The 21,448-nt window shown below is 45.9% G+C and overlaps 1 protein-coding gene across 1 annotated transcript in view; it reads left to right on the forward strand.

Annotated features, from left to right (window-relative positions):
• The first annotated feature begins 1,868 nt into the window (after positions 1–1,868).
• DCDC2 (doublecortin domain containing 2) overlaps positions 1,869–21,448 on the forward strand; it is a 163,268-nt gene continuing 143,688 nt past the window's right edge. The window contains exons 1-3 of the mRNA XM_053904848.1: positions 1,869–1,982; positions 2,728–3,119; positions 7,631–7,685. Coding sequence (XP_053760823.1) covers positions 2,827–3,119; positions 7,631–7,685 — 348 coding nt within the window. The 5' untranslated portion in view covers positions 1,869–1,982; positions 2,728–2,826. The remainder of the gene's footprint in view (positions 1,983–2,727; positions 3,120–7,630; positions 7,686–21,448) is intronic.

A 21,448-nucleotide genomic window follows, 5' to 3' on the forward strand; every position in this document is an offset into this window, starting at 1 on the left:
AGGAAAAGAGGTGGTGTTGGTGAAAACATGCGATCATGTCAACGTGTTGAGTCTAGACTGCCTTTTGATAGCGTGGGGTAGCTGTTCAGGAACACGGCTGCTGAGAGCTGCCTTCTACTGCCTTGTGAGAGGCAGTTGTTAAATTTTCAAAAATCTCAAACATAGCCACTAAAAAAATTAAATTGTAGAAATGTACAGTTAAATAAGTTATATTAAAAACAAAGGTAATAGATGCTCAAAATTCATCACCACCTAGATTTTACTATTATCTATGAAGTTCCATGTCTACTGTAATGATATGGTGGAAATACCAAATAATGGCATGCAACCGTGCATCTCTTGCCTTCAGTGACCACAAATTGGTAGCTGGAAACCAGCCACATTTGCAGTATTTTAACCACAAAAATTGGCAAAAGCTATGAGTCAAGGCCTTCCCCTCCCCAATAGCCAGTAATTAGATACTAAGTGGTCCAAGGGTTGCTCGGTTTACTGCCTTCCATCCCTCAAAACAGGTATTCTGTCTTACTTCTCGCTTGGTAGCATATTTGCACAGATATTTTCCCTGCTCATTCCTGCAACCTGTACATTGTTTATAACTGGTTCACAGAATTCCTTTCTCTTTTTTTTCTCTGCATTATTCCCTTGTCTTTGGTCTTCTTTTGAAAACTGTTAAGTTTCAGGACGCCTGGGTGGCTCAGTTGGTTGAACCTCTGATTCTTGATTTTGGCTCAGGTCATGATCCCAGGGTCATGGGATCCAGTCCCCCAACAAGCTCCAAGCTGAGCACGGAGCCTGTTTGGGATTCTCTCTCTCACCCTCTGCCTCTCCCCTGCTCACACTCTCTTTCTTCCTTAAAAAAAAAAAAAAAAAAAAAAAAAAAATTAAAAAGAAAAAAACCTGTTCACTTCCAAGGAATTAATGTATTAGGAAATTTTAATAAAAATGTTTCTGCTCCCTGGACTGCAATGTTTTACACGTTCACTTTTTAGATTACTATGACACGGTGGTCAAAGTAGTTCTGGAATTCCAGAGAACCAGGGTTGAATTTTTGTGTGTGACCTGAGGTAAGCTTCTTTGGCCTCTCTACCTCTCCATTTCCTCATCTGAGGAAAGAATCATACTTACCTCTGAAGGCTATTGTGAACATCAGGCAGTTTACTTAAAGTCCCTAACACAATGCCTGCTACATGCAAAAACATTCAATTAATGGTAGTTATTATCAGTATTACTTTTACTCATATTTGATGCAAGAGGAACAGCGGGTGACGAAATTTGCACATGACAGGTAGCAGCAAGGTCTCAGGAGGAATAAAGGGAATCCTGGCAGGAATGAGCTGAAAGGGTTCAACTTTTTAAAGAGAATTTTCTTGGTCCCACAAGACATATGTCCCAGACTGCACTGGACAACACCTCTTTCCTAGAATTCTTAAAGCTCCCCTCCCCTGTCGCACCCAGGCATTGATGCAAGGATGTGGGGTCTGGGGCACACACAGCTGTTCGGCCATTTAGCCTTCTAAAGTTAGGCGGTGGTAGGCGCACAAAACATCTCAGATTGTCCTCTTTACCGCCGTATCGCCAGCTTCCAGCATAGCGCCTGGCACACAGTAGGCGTCCATTCGGAGAATGACCGCCCGATAACCCAGACTTTCCCTCCACCCCCGCCCCCAACCCTCACTTCTCCACTCTCTCCCCGGAGCCTGCGGGCAAAGCCCAAGGGGCTCGGGCGCGCGCACGGACTCGTTCGCGGACTCGGCTCCGCGCTTGGCTGCAGTTGCTATGGAAACGGCGAGAAGTAACAAGTCCATCCCCCCCCCCCCCCCCCCGGGGGCGAGGGAGGCCCGCGGAGACAACGGCAGCGGAGGAACAGCGGGAGCTTCGCGCCACCGCGGGGTTGAGCGCTGTGCCGGCGGAGCCGCCGCGCTGCGCCCCCTCCGGGCCCGCCCGAGCCGCCCCTCCCCCAGCCGGCCCTCCAGTGTCGCCAGGTACCCCAGCTGCGGGCGGCCCCACCCCACCCACCGCCTCCCGTCCTGGGACTCGGTTGCGCGCCGCTCCCCACAGTGTTCAAACGGTGCCCACGGGACCTTGGCCGGCGGCGGCGCGGAGGGTCGCGGGAGGGGGCGAGGGGTCCCGGAAGCTCGAGCCTCCCCCATAGCCCTCAAGTTTTCTTTCTCTCTCTCTCTCTCTCTCTCTCTCTCTCTCTCTCTCTCTCTCTCTCTCTCTCTCTGTCTCTCAGTGCACGTTAGGCTATTACTTTTCAGCAAATAAAAATCTGGGCAATTCCAGGCAGAACTTAATTGCTTTCACTTGGGGGAGCAAGCAGGAGACAGAAGTGAGGAAGCAAGGAGAGAAAAGCCTTTTGGAAAGAGTAACACGAATATGATACTAGAAATGGAGCTTGGGCATCTTTCTAATCCGTGTGTGCGTGTGAGCGCGCGTGCCCACCTCTCGGCCCGGCGCCCCCTCCGCTTGCCTGCGTAAAGCCCCTCGCGCGCTCCTGTCCGGCGGCAGCAGCACCTGGGCTCGGCCGGTGGCCTGCGAAGCAGGTGTGGTGCGTGCACGGCGAGCGCTGATTGGCTGTCCAGACTTTGGTGAAATACCTGGACGTGGCCCGCGAGTCCGCAGCCCGCAGGGTCTCGGCTGGGTGCACGCCAGGCGCCCTGGAGCTGCTCCTTTTTTTTTTTTTTTTTTTTTTTTTTTTTAAACCGCGGGCTTGTCTGTTTCGCGTAGGTTTCAGGAAGCGACCCCCACGGGGTGCGTGCTGTGAGGCCGCCGGGCAGCAGAGGCGCCTCCCGGGAGGAGCCAGCCGGGCGGCGTCCCGCGGGGAAGATGAGCGGCACCGGCGCCAGGTCCAGCCACCTGTCCCAGCCGGTCGTGAAGAGCGTGCTGGTGTACCGCAACGGGGACCCCTTCTTCGCCGGCCGCCGCGTCGTCATCCATGAGAAGAAGGTGTCCAGCTTCGACGTCTTTCTGAAGGAGGTGACGGGCGGCGTTCAGGCGCCCTTTGGAGCCGTCAGGAACATCTACACCCCGCGCACCGGGCACCGCATCCGGAAGCTAGACCAGATCCAGAGCGGGGGCAACTACGTGGCCGGAGGCCAGGAAGCCTTCAAGAAACTCAAGTGAGTCTGTCTGTCCCCACCGCCGCCCACCACTGTCCGTTGCATGAAAGTGTGGGGTTGGCTTGGGGGAAGCAGTGAGCCCCGCCTCGCCCACCCTCGGCGTGTCCAGGGGCTGTGAGTGCGCGGAGCCCCTGCTGCAGGTGGGGTGGGGGGTTGAAAGTGTGACCGGAGAAGGAATTTCACTTGGGTAGCAGGAGGAACAGGAATCTTAGAAAAGTATTCAGTGACCAGACTGGTCATTTAGCACTTTCCGTTCTGTTTATCCTTTCCTCTTTTTTCCTTTTTCTTGGAACCTGTCTTTTTGAGTTTAAAGATTTCTTAAAGATTATTGAGAAGTATTGGATATTGTGCCACCAGAGGAGAAAATTGTTTTCTGCATTTCACCCCCCTACTGTTTAAATTCTTCCAGACTTGCATTCCGAGTAGAGCTGACCACGCCCCCACGGTTGTGACCCTCTCCAGCCCGCACAGCCTGCACGTTTATGCTATTAGCCTTATGTTTGGAAAAGCTTATTGGCTTACTGTGTTTGTCTACAGGTCTGTCTCTAGGTACTTGAGGTCTAAGACCTTCAAGCACGGGGGTCACTGTTGGTGCTTATTCCCAGGTCCTGGCAGAGAGGTCGCTCATAGTAGGTGTTCAGTGAGTGAGCAAACTGCTTAGGTCTGTGAAGAGAAGGATGGTAAGATGTGACTGCTTGCCTTTAAGAGTTTACGATCTAACAGGAGAGAGACTACATGCACACAGGAGTAACTGCGCTTAGAAAAAAAATAAAGTCCTGTGGAAGTTCACAGTTGAGGGAGATTATTCCTGGCGGAGGTGGGTATTGCAGGGCAGGTAGATTTTTAATAGTGCATAGTTTTTTGTTTTGTTTTGTTTTTACTGGGTTAATTGAAATATATTTCACATAGCATAAAGTTCACCTGTTTTAATCGTTTCTGTTAGGTTCATGGAGTTTTGCAATATCACTACAGGCTAATATTAAAACATTTCCATCAGTCCAAAATGAAACCCCATCCCAATTTCCCTTTCTCCCCATCCTCTTGATGAGGGAACTTCGGGCAAGCTGAGGGCAAAGGACAGACTGACAGTCCTGCCCCTTCCTCCCCCACCCCCAGGTGGAGTATGTGTGATATTCCTCAGACACTCCTGGCTACTCAAGAACAAAGGAAAGGGGTTTAAGTGTTTGCCTTGGTGGTGGAGGAAACTAAGGCAAATGAGAAATTAAATTCCCTTACTGCCTACAGCCCATTGACAAGTCCTTGAAACTAACAGAGTAACCTCCTTCTAGGAGCTCATCTGCCTGGATGATGACACTTTGCTGGGGGCAATAGGGAATCTTGGCTTAACAGTATCCTGACCCCCGCCCCCCAACCCCCCAGGATCCTGTAAGTCTACTTTAACATATAAAATTCCTTTGGAAACGTCCTTTATCTCAACTCTGCCATAAAATATATGCTGACAATCATACTTCAAGCTTATGGCCCCTCATATACATCTGAAGGGCCTCATGACTTGAGGTTTTACTAAACAGTAGTAAATGGCATTTTCCTAACAACAGCTAGACCCTCAAAGTTCTGGAAACCTTGCGTCCAAAATATCTTAGAGACTTACTCTATCCCTAACCCCCTCCCAACCTGAGGGCATATAATAATCGGTTACCCGTCACAACCCCAGTGCAGCCCTTCCTGCCCACGGGTCCTGTCCCTGTGCTTTAATAAAATCACCTTTTTGCACCAAAGACATCTTCAAGAATTCTTTCCTGGCCGTCAGTTCCGACCCCCTCCCACCATCAGCCCAAAACCCCATCCGTCTGGCATCTGCTAATCTATGCTCTGCCCTCTATGGATTTGTCTGTTCTGGATATTTCATATCAATGGAATCACACAATATGTGGCCCTTTGTGTTCCTGGCTTCTTTCACTTGGCCTGAATGTTTCCCAGACTCATGCATATTGTAGTGGGTATCAGAACTTCATTCTTTTTATTGTTGAAGAATATTCCATGGTATGCTGTGCCACATTTTGTTTCTCCATTAATCAGGTGATAGATATTTGGGCTATTATGAAATGATGCTGCCAGAAACAATCGTGTGCAAGTTTCCACTTTTCTTGTTTATATACCTAGGAGTGGGATTCCTGGATTGTGTGGAAACTTTATATTTCATAGCTTTTAATATATTTTAATTGAAATTGAGCTTGGGCCTCAGGATAGCAAAAACTATCTTCAGCGTAAAGTGTGTGCTTGTGAATTCTGGTTTTAACTGTATAGAGATATTTTCCCAAATATCACTAGTGTCGTCAGATACCATTTTTCTTTTCCTAAATTTGCTTAAACTGAGTTCTGAATGTTCTGCCTTTTCTTCTGCTGGACATTCCTTTTGTGCGAGGTGAGGGATACATTTGGATTTCGTTTTCCCTTCTTGGAAAGCTCCTTTACTCCTTTAGCACCCTTTGTCTAACTTCATAGAAAAGAACTAAGTGAAACGATGCGCAAGACACTTAGATCTTGAGTCTCAAAATCAGACCTGAGACTGAGCTGATCGTTAGCTGTGTATCCTTGAGCCACGGGACTCAGCTGGTGCCTCTTCCTGATGCGGACGAGGAGCGTAAACCGTTCCTACCTCCCAGGGTTGTTAGAAAAGCGAATGGTGTGGCCGTCAATGTGCTTTGTGAACACCAAAATGTCATAGAAAATGCAAACCATCTGTACGTCCAGTTCCTTCCATCACGTACTTTGTTGATTTTTCTTTTATTAAATAATTCCTGTAAAAAGCAATGTCATGGGAATGGAAGTATATTTCAGAATCTATTAACAGCTCAAAGTTGCAGACTCACTTTTGTAACTCCCTGTGTTTTTGGTTTACTTGGCCCTGCCCACTCAAAAGATAAAAAGAGGTCCAGTTCCAAACCAAATAGAAAGGTCACTTCAGAGTCATTATGTATAGGTAAGAGATCTGCATGGTTGTTTTTGCTTTTAGTTGACATACAAAAACACTGAGTTTGTCATGACAGGTTCCGTTGCTAGTTTTCCATGCTGACGGATGAATAGTGGATTCATTTCAGTTAAAGGAGTAGTATCTATGGTTATCATGATTAGAAGCCAAGAAGATTTAAGTAATGAATATATTTGAAGCTTAGCAGTTGCAAGTTTACCTAACGGTTGGGGCAACTGGCAGAACAAAAGACAGGCCAGAAGATATTGAGGGTAATTTGTGTCATTTAGACCCTAAATGATGTTGGAGAATTTAGCATTGGTGGAAAAATAGTACTCAAATGAAAATGATCATCTTCCTTCTTGAATTTCTTTTACTCAGATTTTCCCTAATATTGTTGAAACCATAATTAAACTCGAGGTAGTTATTAAACTTTTATTGTATAGCACAGGATTGTAAAGGTAGTTATTTTCCCCAAAGTTTTCCTATGCGTTTTTGGAAGTTGACTCTGCTTCGTTAATCTTGTGGATCCAGGATCGCTTTTCTTCACATGACAGTTAACATGTTTTGCTATTATGTCAGAAAGCAGTCCCTCCCTGCCTATTTGCAAAAGAGCCATGTTATTGCTAAGCAAAGGGAGTTCTGCACTGCCCTATGTAAACACTATTCATGTAAGAAAAATGTAATTTCCAGTGGTATTGATTAACTGAAGCATCCTATCCCAAAATGGAAGCAAAATAATAAAACATAGCTATAATTAATCCTAATATAAACTTTTTTTTTGCAACTCAGCGATTACAGTAATTGAGGTATCTGTCTTTGTATTTATGGTTATAAATTAAATGCTAGATTTATACTTTTTTATACTGAAACATTTATTTAGCACCTGCTCTGTATGAATCACAGTGGGGACCAGATCACAGTGGTGGACTTAGGGCTTGACATTGACCAAAGTATACAGTGTGTAGAATGATCACTAGTTAATATCTATAGCAAGTAGCAATGGAGTAATAGGGGTCTCCAGAGGTTAACTAGTCCAGCGATGTGCATTTTAGCCGAACCAATACCTAAACCATCCCACATGGCTGAGCATTTCTGTATCATGAAGGTGCTTTCAAAGGGGAGAAGATTCCCCAGGCTTTCACAGATGGTCTAATGCCGTGCTATAGCAGTACTTTCTTTGTTTTGACCTAAAGGCTGTGTTTAATGGAACCATTAAGCACCATCACAGGCAGACCACTCTTTATGTCAAAATTGACATAAGAATTAGAAACACCACATATATAGTCAGGGGCCAAATATTATTGGGGGAAAATGTCCCCCCTAAGAAGTATGTATTTCCAAGCCTTCAGTTTCATTGAAGTTGAGACCAGAGGACATATATCCGCTCTGGTTGTTGATACTGAAAGCAGTTCCTACCACCACAATTGCTTTTAATTAGTAGCCACTGATTTTTTGCTTTAGGCATAAGTATTTCCTATGGCTTGCTTTGCTTTTTAATAATTTTTAGTAAGAAAATTATATAACTGACTCAAAAGCAATAAAAGAAACCCTTATTGTTTTTCTTTTTCTCCCCCAGTTACTTGGACATAGGAGAAACCAAGAAAAGACCTATGGAAGTTGTTAACACAGAGGTAACCTAAATCACATTTTGAAGGTTCAAGTTAATAACAGGTGCCATATTTCTGGGTCTTAGAATTTGGATGACATTCTAATCGTTTATAGACAAAGGTATAAATTTTTCAGGTTTTGCTTATGTTCTAGCTAATGAATGACCGCTAGAGTTTAGTATCTGTAGCAAATACAAAGTGCATTAGTGAATTGGTTCTGGGTGTAATTTTGTTTGAAGGATCCACGACCGTTCAAAGTAGGCTGCCTTGCTTGAAATTGGTGACCGAGGCTGAATTTCTGGGCTAGAACGTGAGATGTGTGAATTCTTTAAAAACGAGCATCTATTTGCTCTGGATTCTGGGTCTCCGATGAAGACGTTGTGCCTGGCAAAGTGCAACAGGTGTGCAATGAATCTTTCTAATATACTTTTTAAAAAACGATTGTCCTTAATAAGGGAAGCATTCACCAGGATTCTCATTAACTTCTAATTGTTCTTGCACTTCGGAGCAGTGGCCGCTGTTTTCTCTTTAGCAAGGTCTGTGCCCCAGCCACACAGACCAGACTCTGATCTAGCAATGCACATCTTCCCTGTGAGGAAACTCGCCCCTTCCCTTCAGCCAGGAGACTGTATCTCTTTCATTCTGTTTCTAACTGGTGACTCCCTCCGCTTCTTTCTTCTTGCTGCATAGACCGTGCTGTGCTAATAACCCACCAAGACTTCCAGAGGGAATAAAGAGGAAGAAGGAGCAGAAATTTGGGTTTGCAGAGGAGTTGGGAGAGGTGGCGAGAAACAGCGTGTCTGTGCTCGTGGACTACCCAAGTCCTCCCCTTCCACTTGTTCCCCTGGACCCTCTGCCCCACTTCCGTCCTCCCCCGCCCACCTTCCTGGTCTGGATGAGTATGTCTTCATCCACTGTATTGTGCATTCCCAGCCTCATCTTCAACACAGAGACCTTCCTCCCCAAAGTCCACACCATGACCACCCTCAACGCCTGCTTTGAGCAAGGGGAGTCCCTACTTTCATTGCCAGAAAGGGAGAGTTTTCTGTTCCTGGCCCCCCCCTCCCCAAAGGGAACCGTGAATGTACTTTCCTGTAAAGGTATCGCTTCAACAGTTGGTTCTACAGTGTTCTTACTGTTGTTTTGAGGTAACACGCAAGCTCTTGTGAGTTGTTCTGATAGCCTAACTATTACGTGTGTAGTTCTTACTGTGGGGAAGTACCTCTCTCTTTTCCACAGCCAATATACAGTCAAACTTTTAGAATTCAACAAGTTGGAAAGTTAGAGGATGATCTATGTTCAGAATTTGACAACAGACTTGATAGACACTGGCCTTTCACAAAAATTGTAGATGCTGTTTTCTTGCTCTAAGGGGGTGATTACATTCAACGTTCGTGTCTTTGGAGAAAAGCTTGCCCACTATGTTAAAGTCTATTGGTGACCCCTGTTCTTTGGAGGAAGATAGCCTATCTTATTCCCAACCACAGGGAGGGGTTCACAGAATCCTTGAAGTCGGTCCAGAATATGAATACCTAGTACCGGAGGGTAGAGAACAGTTTCAAAGGGGAGACGTTTCAATGCTCATTCAAAGATGTCCCAGTATGAAGGGTGAGTCAAATTGCTTATCGGAATTGGGGGCATCTCCCTCAAGTCTGAGGTCATGTCATACTGTTAGAGTTGTCTGGGCTGGGTACGTAATAAAGGCCTTGACACTAATGCACATGATTCAGTTATCACAATTGCTTAAAACCTTGGTTCTAGGAATTCCCGGTACGTGGTACTCTAGGAAGACCCTTGTAGTTCAGTTGGATGTGTAGCACTGTGTCCTAGCCACCGTGGTCCCATTTGCACACGTGGCAGGAAGCCCAGGCAGCGGGCGCTGGGAGTTAGTGGCACTCCTTCCCTTCTCCCAGAGCGTCCTCACCCACGTCCATGATATGACCTGGGTGCTCTTTAGACAGTTCAGAATTCAGACACCATGGTATCCACTTGCCGACCGCAGGTCACGGTAACAAGAAGGTACAGGTCACTTTGACATTGGAAGTCCTTTTGTGGTTTCTGTCATTGCTTTTCTGTTCCACGAGGCTCATCTTTGAAGAGACACTGACAGGACAGCCAGGCCTGTTCTTGGTGGTCATATCACTGGGACGGAGAGAGGCAGACCTCTAATGGACCTCTTCTGCTAACCCCGAAGAAGTCCATGGTGTTATTCGGCCAACACTTAGGGCAGCAGGAGGAAGTGGGGGTGAAACAGGAAGAAAGGGGAAAAAGAAAAAGGAGATAGGAATTAGAAAATGACAAGGTGGCTATGGTTTGCACCTGCTCCAAGGTGAGATAGCACTGTGGGCTCAGAACAGACTTCTAATGCCTCCCTACATGCAGGTCTTGTTTTTACCAATATCCGGGTAACGAAAGCTCCTGGACTCTGCTTGTACTCTTGCCCCCAGTCCTCAGCCACTGAGGACCTTGGTAGCGTATCTCTTATTTACATTCCCCATCTTCTCCTTGCTTCCTTCTCCCCTCCTCTCAGCCCAGGTGCAGATCTCTTGTGATGTGTCCACGTTCCAAGTCAACTCACCAGTGTCTCTCTTTCCTCTGTCACCTAAGCAGAGGAGTCCTCTGTCCTCCAGTGCTAGAAGCCTCTGGTCTGCATCTGGGACACCTTTTGTCTCTTCCTTACCAGCCTGCACTGTGCTCTTGCCTTTTTGCTTTACCCGAATGAGCTTTTTCTTACTTTTCCAATAACTGCTTTGCTTTCACGGGACTGGATGCCAATTCCGAGCAGCATGGTGGGCAGAGCGCTGGGGGGTGGGGTGGGGTGCAAAACTCAAGAAGACCTGGGTAACCCCTCACCCTGAGGAATAATAGTCTTACCGAAAAGATGGATATATAAACATCTCTAGTACCACCTGATAAGCGATTTCATTTGTTAGGGATTCAGTCCTGTTCGTGTCGTGTGTTGAGCTGTTTAAATGCTTTTGACCCCATCCTGTTGTGACAAAGCCATTCGTGAGCCCTTCAAGTGGAAGCTTCCTTCTTTGACGTAGTGTTGTAGATCTTTCCAGTCGTCCTGTGCTGTATTTCACCCATGTAGTGGCATCCTTTAGATTGTGACATTCTTAATGTCACTCTGTGTTACTGTGTGGGAGGCCTTGGTGTACGTTATATAGGAGGGGACTAGCAGACAAATGGCTACAGAACACAGGTGCTATGCTGGGGGCCGGTTGGGGGGGTGTCCAGGCAGAAGTGAAGACTTCCCTGCTCTTTCTTTTGGGGGATTTGGGGTCCAGGGGAGAGGACTGGGGAGCAAACCCACCATTGTTACCCAGGGCCCGGGTGGTGGGCTAGAGGTTTGCTGGGAGGACTGTCGAGTTGCAGGTGCTAGGTTTAGGGTTATGGGTCAGGGTCGTTTCTTTTCCACCTGCTTCTCTTAAGGTTTTGAGAACGTCTCTTCCTACAACTTGATTAAGGGAGATTATTTAATGCTCCCGTCCGTGTAAGAGGCACAGCGTGTCTCCCACTGAACGAGTGGAAGTCAACCGGGGATAGAAGAGAGCGGACCCACGGCAAGCCGGCCGCAAAGTGAGCGCACGATGTGGCTTCTCCCACAGTTGTGCTGTGCGCCAGCCGTAAGATGCCAAAAGGACCCCTCTTTCAGTGATTCCCGCCCTTTTACCGCTGACCTTCCAGACCTGCTTTGCGGTGCCCGTATTTTCCTGGGGATCTCGAATCGCTGAACCGCCTTCGCCTCATCACCACCCCCGCGTTATTCTCCGCTTCTCCTCATCTCACCTCCAGACCGCGATCCATCCAGAACTGAATCTGCTTCCCTGAGACACCTCCTCGGACTCCTCCGAGGAGGACCCAAACCTTACCTAAGATGCTCCCCTCCCCCAGTCTCAGCCTCCCTGCGCTTTCTCCAAGGGCCGCCCCTTGCTGCACTAAGTCAATGAATGCGGTTTCGTGGGACCGCAGGTGGGTTCCTGTTCTAGCTGCTTAGGCTCGGCAGCGTGCGCGTGCGTGCGTGTGCGTGCGTGCGTGTGCGTGTGTGTGTGTGTGTGTGTGTGTGTGTGTCAGAGCTGCACCTTCGGTTGTGAGTCTCCGGGAGGTCTGCGGGTTCTGCGCCGAACCCGGCAGAAATGGGCTGGTAATGGTTGTAATTCCCTACAGTCCCGCATACTCCTTATCAACAGTTAAGGGAGGTGTCTCTTGCCTCCTGCGTGCCTCCTGCGTGCCTCCTGCGTGCCTCCTGCGTGCCTCCTGCGTGCCTCCTGCGTGCCTCCTGCGTGCCTCACGTCGCACGTGAGTGGGATGTTGCTAATGACTAAGAGGTCTTCCCGGCCACGGTCTGTTTCGATTTTGTTTCAGGGATAAAGTTAGTTGCAGGTAAACCTTTGTTTGTGTCCTAAGACACATTTATTGTCTCTGGAGCGTAATTTGGAGCCATAGTAAATGAACGTTACTCAAGTAGCCAGGGTTGATTGTGTGCCCGCTGTGTGCCAGGTGGTGTGCCCCTGACCCACGAGCCAAGCCGCAGGGCCCCTGTCCTCATGGACTGGACGCTCTTTAGCTTCTCTTGCTTGCTGTGGTTGACCTTAACTCCGTAGACTGATCTTTGTTGAAGAACTTGTACATTTCCTAAGTGGGGGGGGGGGGCTTGTTTGGAGGGCTAAATAGTTTTTGAACTGAATATCAGACTTCCTTGTCCTTTTTTTTTTTTTAAAATTTTTGAACGTTTTAAATTTATTTTTGAGAGACAGAGAAAGAGCATGAGTGGGGGAGGGGCAGAGAGAGAGGGAGACACAGAATCTGAAGGAAGCAGGCTCCAGGCTCTGAGCAGTCAGCACAAAGCTAGACACAGGGCTCGAACCCACGACCCGTGACATCGTGACTTGAGCCGAACTGAACCACCCAGTGGTAACCGACTGAACCACCCAGGCACCCCCAAACTTCCTCATTCTTAAAGGAACCTTGGTCTCATGTTCCAGTTCAGGCTCTGGTCTTTGACCTTCCTTGTTGGCTTCCTCTGTGGGAGTCTCCCTCTGTGGGCTCTTCTCAACCCCCAGTGAAAGTTTCTATCGATGCCTAATACAGAAGAACTTGGAGCTTTATTTTATTTTCTTGAATACTGCTCATGTGTGTTCTCAGAGTCCTCAGAAAAGATCATTTTTACCCCCTTCCTCACATTTTTATATATATATATATATATATATATATATATATATATATATATATATTTAATTTTATGTTTATTTATTTTTGAGACAGAGAGAGACAGAGCATGAACAGGGGAGGGTCAGAGAGAGAGGGAGACACAGAATCTGAAACAGGCTCCGGGCACCGAGCTGTCAGCACAGAGCCCGATGCGGGGCTCGAACCCACGGACCGCGAGATCATGACCTGGGCTGAAGTCGGACGCTCAACCAACTGAGCCACCCAGGCGCCCCCCTCACATTTATATTTTTTAAAAAATCAAGGATCGGTTTGGTTTTCTCCTTTTTTTATCTGTTCTTTCTCATCTGCTAGTGGAGGTGCCAGAACATGTGCAGTGACAGGCAGAGGTCACGCTGGCCTCATTCTATATGATCTATCCAGGAATGAGTGTGCCGTCTGTAGTTCTGAGAGGTGGTGCCTTAAAAAGAAATCTGCAAATTCAAATCTGAGAGAAGATCCCAGTGAATGCCTTTCCAGAGAGATGGGAGCCTCCTTGTTGGATAAGCCATCAGGTTGAATCCTGCTGAGTATGTGTCCCTCATCTTTAGACTGTTCAATTATGCAGAATTTGAGTAAACCTTGTGTCTTCCTAGTGGGGAGGAACCCTTGCAGGAGCACCTTGGAGAGGAGGAGAGGTAGGGAGAGAGTTTTCTGGAACATCAAAGCTTTAGCTCCTCTGACAAGTTTGCGATAACGGGGGTTGTCCGCACTTCAGGTCAGCTACTCTGGTGCATGTCTTTAAGGTTTTGAATATAACCTTTAAAACTTCATATCTCAGCTTAATCATTAATGCATACTCTCTAATGAAACATACTATGAAATTTGCTACTTAAAGGCTCTTGGTTGGAAATGGGATTCTAGACATTAAATTGGGTGTAATTATTAACCATACTGTGGGGAAGGCATGGGGCTCTGTGGTTTAACTCACTAATCGTTAGCCTGGGAATTCTGGGTTCAAAGGGGGAATGACTAAATAGTTAAAGTCCTAAATATTTCTTTAACTTGGGGAAAGATTTCCAGATTATGGTAGACAGGTTTGCTGATCTAATGAGGAATCAAAGAAGATAAAGCCCACTTCAGTGAGTTCTTTCCACAGTAATTGAAGCCCCTCCCCAGTCTTTTATTTCCCCCCTTCCCCCACTTCTCTGAGGCAACTGCTAAGTAAGAGGCATTTTTTTCCAAGGATAGCTAGTTCCCATCATGGTCATGGTGACTATGACCTTGCCAAGGCTCTGTGAAGACACAGTTTTCTATTAAAGCACAACTGGCTATATTTCATTTTTCTTTCACACTTTCTTGTGTTACCTTTTTCTCAGTATTGAGCTGTGTGTGTTTGAACAAGAGAGACATGTGTGTACATCAATCTGGAAAATATTGGTCTAATGAAAACTGTCTGTTAATAACCCTAATCAGCTCTGATCAAAAGCTGAAGGGTTGGTCTATTAGTTGGTTAGTTGGTCTATTAGCATGAATCATGACATTTGTTCCAAGTATTTTGCATTCTGTCTATCTGGTATTTAATTTTTTTTTAAGTTTACGTATTTATTTTGAGAGGGGGAGAGAGAGAAAGAGAGAGAGAATGCTCATGCAGTTGGGGGAGGGGCAGAGAGAGGGGGAGAGAGAACCCCAAGCAGGCTCCTCACTGTCAGCACAGAGCCCAGCGTGGGGCTCCATCCCATGAACCCTGAGATCATGACCTGAGCTGAAACTAAGAGTCGACGCTTAACCGACTACCCAGGCACCCCTTCTTCAGTTGGCATTTAGACATGATTTTAGGAAATTGAATGTGAAAGCATAAGACATGTGAATTAGAACATGTATCATTTTAAAATTTCTAGTAATAAGCTATTGTAAGCAAACACAAGAATATAATGAACATTTAGAAAATAATTATCAACCTTTTGAGAGGAAAACAGAAAAAGTATCTCATAAAATAAATTCTTAACCAAGTGTGTATGTTTAAAAATACCATTTGGATGAGGTATCAAACTATTCTCAATAAGACATTTCATGTAAGTCCCCACTAAACAGCAAAACCTATTGAACAGAGAAAAACTTCTTGTTCTTATACCGCATGGGACTCAGACACATACAGGATGAGATTTTCAAGTTCTGCCAAAGCGTGCCAAGCTTTCAGTTGTACACTTACCAAGAGGAGCTTTTGGAGTTGTCTGGAAAGGTCAAAGGGACTATTCAGGATGAAAGCATGATGATTTCCATAAGGCAGGAATCATAGGGAAATGATGACCAAATAAATAGCCAAAGATAGCCAAGGTAGACAAATGAATCATGCCCAGCCTTTTATTGATTACTGCTCATGCACGATTTCACATTCTCTCAAGACTATTTATCAAGAGCCAGGCAGTGGGCTAGATTCCAGCCATATGGACATAAAAAGACGTTTGCCAGGTGCCAATCATAAAGTACAACAAGGTAATGTTGTAGGAAGACTCTAGAAAGAGTCTGAAGAGCTAAGCTACACCAGAAAGAATAAAAAAATTGAAACAATACCAGAGGTGGTTACTCCGAGTGGATAAAACGATTTACTCAGACCTAGTCAATAATTGGCTTCGGTACCTACAAAGAATATAGTGACTAGCTCTTCTTCATCACAGCTGGTTAACCAAAAGGGAGAGCCAAAATTATAACGTGAGGGTTGAAGAGTTTGGGTCAGATTGATTGAAAGAAAACTTAAAAAAAACCTAACAAACCACAACATTGGTGAAGACTACTAACCACTTATTGAAAGTCATGTCTCCTTTCTGTCCATTTCTAATTATGAACCCAGTTCTTCCCACTTGCATATTTCAGTTGCATAACCAAGATGGCGGAGCTGGATTGAGGTTGACTTGAGTTTCAAAATGCCCTTGAATCCAGGGCTTCGTGGGAGGCTTCCTGGGAAGCCTGGGAAGACCAAGTGCTTGGGCTGTCACACCCCCTCCACGGAGCAGGCGGTATGTGGGAGAGAGCTGCGCGAGTGACTGGCAGCGACCTATGCTGGTGCCGTGTGCCAGGATCTCTCATTTCAGGGAGTTCTTCGTTGTACATAAGCATGCAGTGCTGTGATGGCACTGGCACTTCCAGTCAGAATTTTTGAAAACGACAAAATTTGAAGCAACATCGTGAAAGTAAAGGTTTTGGAGAATATTCCTGATTTGGAGTGTGGCTTTTGTATTTAGAACTGAAGGTAGCCTAACATCCTCGACCAATGCAGCAACCATCCAGATCGATGTTTCAGATTTTTTCCACTCACTATACAGATCGATGTTTCAGATTTTTCCCACATACTATTTAAGTGCCTAAAAGAAAAGCCAAGAGGGTGATACGTTAGAAGAATAATAGAAGTGAAATCCAGAGGAATCGGTACTAAGAAACAGGCATGTAACATCATCTGTGATCATAACATTGATTTTTGGTTATGATATTGAAGCTTCATCGGTGTAGGTCTAATTTAAAATTTTATTCTGCTTTAATTTAGAACAAATTTTCTGTGTTTACTGTTCCCATTTTACATGCGCTATTTGTAAAACCTTTGTTTCAAAGATCCAGAGTTGTGTAGAGTAGCAATAAATCCTTGGACTTTTGCTGGTGGAATAGAATGGGAAGAATGCCATGCTAGTGAAGCTAGGGGTTTGTGCTTGGACCCATGGGTCTTTTGGTTCTGCTAAGTCCCTGGCCCCAGACTGAACCTCATCACCCTGCCTTCTCGAGTGCAGTGCTGATTGAGACGCGAGTGAGAACCTACATGTAACGTGGCTTACCTGTATTGCAGTACTGAAAAAACAACTTTCGAGGTCTCTGTCTAGTAGGTAGGTAACAGGCTAATATGCTAGTCTTATCCTTTTATACAAAGGAACAGATTTCAGTGTACTTCACAATGAGTGGATAGAAGTGTTTTGTTTTTTGTTTTTTGTTTTTTTTTTTGTTAAAGATAGGGCTGTTTATTTGCATTTGGTTGATTTCAGCAGGAAGTATGCAAGTGTCTGGCTTAGTCAACAATGAAAATTCCCGTTTATCATTGTGAAAGACTCCTTTATAAGCAGCCAGCCACATCAAGCTCAGATGTCATCCCATGATTACATAGTTTGGATGTTTGGTTTGTTGGAACAAGGTTTATTTCAGCCCACCTGCTAGCTGGGGGCAAAGCTCTCAGTGGTAAGGGATGGTGGGAGAGTGAAAACTAAATTACTTGGTATATTTGCAGTGTCTAATGTTTAACCCAGAGCATTCTGTCCAGGAAATTTCTTATGGCAGTCCATGCCGCTTTGTATTTTTTTCCTCATCTTGTAGCAGTAAGTATTGAGTTTCAGAGATTTATGGACTTCCATGGCCATCTTTTTCAGACTTATTTTTTTAACATTTATTTATTTTTGAGAGAAGAGAGAGACCGAGCATGAGCAGGGAAGGGGCAGAGAGCGAGGGAGACACAGAATCGGAAGCAGGCTCCAGGCTCCTAGCTGTCAGCACAGAGCCCGACGTGGGGCCTGAACCCACCAACTGTGAGATCATGACCTGAGCTGAAATTGGCTGCTGAATCGACTGGGCCACCCAGGGGCCCCTCCAATTATGCGTCCTAATGTAACTGTGCTGCTGACTTTTAGAAATTTCTGTGAAACAAGTCACCTGATAATCACCCAACTTGTACTTTGTAGAGTGTATGTTAATTGGTAAAAACTCCATATTCACAGCCTGTTTTTCTAGAAACAGATAACTCAATTTCCAGTGCTACAAGTTTTGCATTAGCTAGTATGGGCTCTCCCACAGCTGCTTTTAAAAACTGGATTAAAAGAGTGATTGTAAATATCAGTTTAAAATTATATGTTTCTTATCTGTATTACTGTTTCTATTACTGATAAATTATTATCTGTATTACTGTATTACCATAAAAAGAGATTCTTTTTTTAAAAAAAGTTATTTTCAAGTAATCCCTACGCTGGACATGGGCCTGGAACTCACAACCCCCGAGATCAAGAGTCCTCATACTCCTCTGACTGAGCTGGCCAGGCTCTGCACCTGCCTCCCGCAGAGGGATTCCCTTAGTATGGCTTTTGGAGCTGGATATCGTGTTTCTCATGAATGCTCAATTGGCTGATACTTAATTTACTCAAAGAGTATGTGGAAATTGAATTAAATTACCTTTCTGCTGGCTGGTGCTTCTCCTGGTCAGGTTGCTATTCCCTTGTGCTATTCCTGGGTCAATTATTTTATCAATAGTATTGATTAACTCTGGCTCTTCTCACCTATTAGTCTATGTAAATGGGTGTACATAGTTATGTATAAAGTGAAGAGAAGGCGATGTCATTTGTCACTGGAAACTTTCAGCATTTTTACTCATGACTGTAGTTTCTTTTCTTTCTTTTTTTAAATTAAAGCTTGTTTACTTATTTTGAGAGAGAGGAGGGGCAGAGCGGGGCGGGGGGGGGGGGAGAGAGAGAGAGAATCCCAGGCAGGCTCCACGCTCGGCACAGAGTCTGATGCGGGACTCGATCCCACAAGCCTGGGAGCATGACCTGAGCCAAAACAAGAGTCGGATGCTCAACCCACTGAGCCACCCAGGTGACCCTGTAATTTATTTCTAAACTCTCCTCCCCTCCCCACTTCTCTAATTCACTCGTTTCCATATAACCATGTTCAGATTGTGGTTCCCCCTCTGGGAATTCTCTTTGCTCTGCCTTCTGGTACAAAGGTAGTGGAATCGTGGGCGTCAAATTTGGTATCAACAGCACGTGCCCAGTGCTTCTCATAAATGCATTCATTCATAGAAAGACAGTTTGGGCTCGATGTGTGCATTTTAATCTGTGGCAGTGTCGGTTTCACTTGTGTGTCCCAGACACCGTGAGACGACTCTGAGTATACAGGTGGAATTAGGAATGCTAATGGCAGTCTTTGTGCGCTCCACCAAAGCCGTTCTGCAGAATTAAAGCAGATGGCTTGGGGTAGGGCAGTCTGGAGATGAATTGCTCTGTGTCTGAGCCATTATTTTAGGCCATCTTTCACGTAGGAGGGTTTGGAGCTTAAGGGAATGACACGAATCACAAGTTTATGGCTCTTCTTGGTAGTAAAAAATTAATACCACAATTTTTTTCATAAAAAAAAGTTTTGAGCACCTATTTGTGCACCAGGCATCATGCTAATTGGATTTACAGCAGCAAGAAAGCCAGGCAAGGGCACGGCCTTCACGAAGCTCACTGTTTAGCGGAGGCAGACAAGCCGTTTAATGAAGCCTGTGGCGTGGGTGGTACCGGGGCCTGGAGGGGCAGCTCCCAGAGCCAGGGCAATCCTGGAAAGCCTCCTGGAAGAAATGGCGTGTAAGTTGAGCCCCAAAGGGATGAGGGGGTGTCAGGCAGGCCAGCAGGGGAGGAAGAGGTCCCCACACACGGAACAGCGTGGGTGAGCATCTGCAGATGAGACAACATGGGGCATGTTCAGAAACTCACACAAATTGTGTTTGGCTGAAGAATGGGAAGGCGCCCGAGTGGAGATGTGTGACAGACCAGAGGACCCAGCCATAAAGGGATTTTAAAGGTGGGGTGCCTGACTGGCTCAGTTGCTGAAGCGACTGACTCTTGATTTTGGCTCAGGTCATGATCTCACGGTTCGTGGGTTCGTAGCACAGAGCCTGCTTGGGATTCTCGCTCGCTCTCTCTCTCTCCCTGCCCCTCCCCTGCTTATGCTCTCTCTCTGTCTCAAAAATAAATAAATGTTAAAAAATTTTTCGTTTGTATTTTATTAAAAAAATTTTTTAATGTTTTATTTTGTTTTTGAGACAGAGACAGAGGATGGATGGGGGAGGGTCAGAGAGAGAGACACACACAGAATCTGAAGCAGGCTCCAGGCTCCGAGCTGTCAGCACAGAGCCTGATGCGGGGCTTGAACTCACAGACTGTGAGGTCATGACCTGAGTCGAAGTCAGAAGCTCAACCGACTGAGCCACCCGGGCTCCCCAGTATTTATTTTATTAAAAAAAATTTTTTTTTTTAATATTTACTTTCGAGAGGGAGAGAGAGAGAGATAGAACATGAGTGGGGGAGGAGCAGAGAGCGAGCGAGAGAGAGAGAGAGGGAGAGACAGAATCTGAAGCAGGCTCCAGACTCTGACAGTGAGATCATGACCTGAGCCCAAGTCAGATGCTTAACCGACTGAGCCATCCAGGCACCCCAAGAAAAGGTTTTTTTGAAGGAGTTTTGACTTTCTCCTAAAACCGTTGGAAGTTCCAGAAAGGGTTCAGCAGGGAGCTGGCATGGTGACTTCTGCTGTCACAGCAAGGCTGGAGCCCGGAGACCACTTAGTGGGGAGGAACGTGGGGCTCATGGGGCGCGAGGCTGAGGGGACGGTGGAGGGACCAGACTTGAGAGGCAGGACCTAGTGGCTGGTTGGGTGTGGGAATAATGAGGGGAGATCAGTGGAGTGACTGTGGGATTTCTGGCCCCGGCAGCGGGATAGATGGTTCTATCATCACTGGGCCGATAGAGTCCCCTTTGTGGCGACAGGGAGAACGCTTTGTTTGTTGTTTGATAACCGTGACCGTCAGAAGTATTTGAAGTCTTAACTGTTTGGATATCAAGCCAACCCAAGTGTTGGAAGTTGAATAAAACCAGAGACCCACACTGGGCAGGGGGTGGGGGAGGGAGTGGAGAGAAAGAGAGAGAGAGAGAGAATTTAATCCTTATGCAGTAGGGTTGTCAGTATTTCCATTTTGCAGAGGAAGACACTGGTGACCAAGACCTGGGCCTGCAGAGCTCACGGTGACGGGGCATGAACTGTGCCCCCTGTTGGTTTTGAAGGAGCATTGAGAGGGCGAAGGGCCTTATTTATTTTTTATACTTTGATTTAACGATGATAGGAAAGAGAAGACACACAAATAAGCCTCAAGTTTGGAAGTGAATCCAGAAGAGGGGCACAATTTCCTTTTAATATCCTTAATATCCTTTTTTCAAAAAAATGTTTATTTATTTATTTTGGGAGGGGAGGAGGGGCAGAGGGAGAGAGACAGAGCATGGGCAGGGGAGGGGCAGAGAGAGGGAGACACAGAATCCGAAGCAGGCTCCAGGCTCTGAGATGTCAGCACAGAGCCCAACGCGGGGCTCGAACTCACAAACCGTGAGATTGTGACCTGAGCCGAAATAAAGCCACCCAGGCACCCCTTTATCCTTAATATTCCTTAACCAGTTACCATTAGTCACAAAACCTAGAATTATTTTAGTTCTATTCTCAATTGACTGTTTCTTTTTTTTTGACCTTTGCTAATATTCCCTATAGGACAGGATATTTATGCTGAATGTTTCCAATACAGCCCTCGAAGTGGCTTTGGCATGTGTACTAACAGCTCCCATAGGAAGTCTAAGAGACTTTCACGTGGAAATTTACTACAGGGTGTGAAGAGGTAGAGGAGGAGACATTGAACCAAGAACCATGTGTGAATTTTTAATTGTCACCACGTTTACTGTCAGAGGGCCATTTGGTTTCTTTAGCCGTTTCTGACCAGATGTTTTGAGTGACAGCTGCCAGGTAACCAGGCAGACAGAGCGACCTTCAGGATCCGAGGAAGGGAGTAGGGAGGGCATCACGTGCGG

Source organism: Panthera pardus, unplaced genomic scaffold, assembly GCF_024362965.1.
Source record: "Panthera pardus isolate Hobbes unplaced genomic scaffold, ASM2436296v1 HiC_scaffold_17, whole genome shotgun sequence".
In the NCBI taxonomy this organism is placed as follows: Eukaryota; Metazoa; Chordata; class Mammalia; order Carnivora; family Felidae; genus Panthera; species Panthera pardus.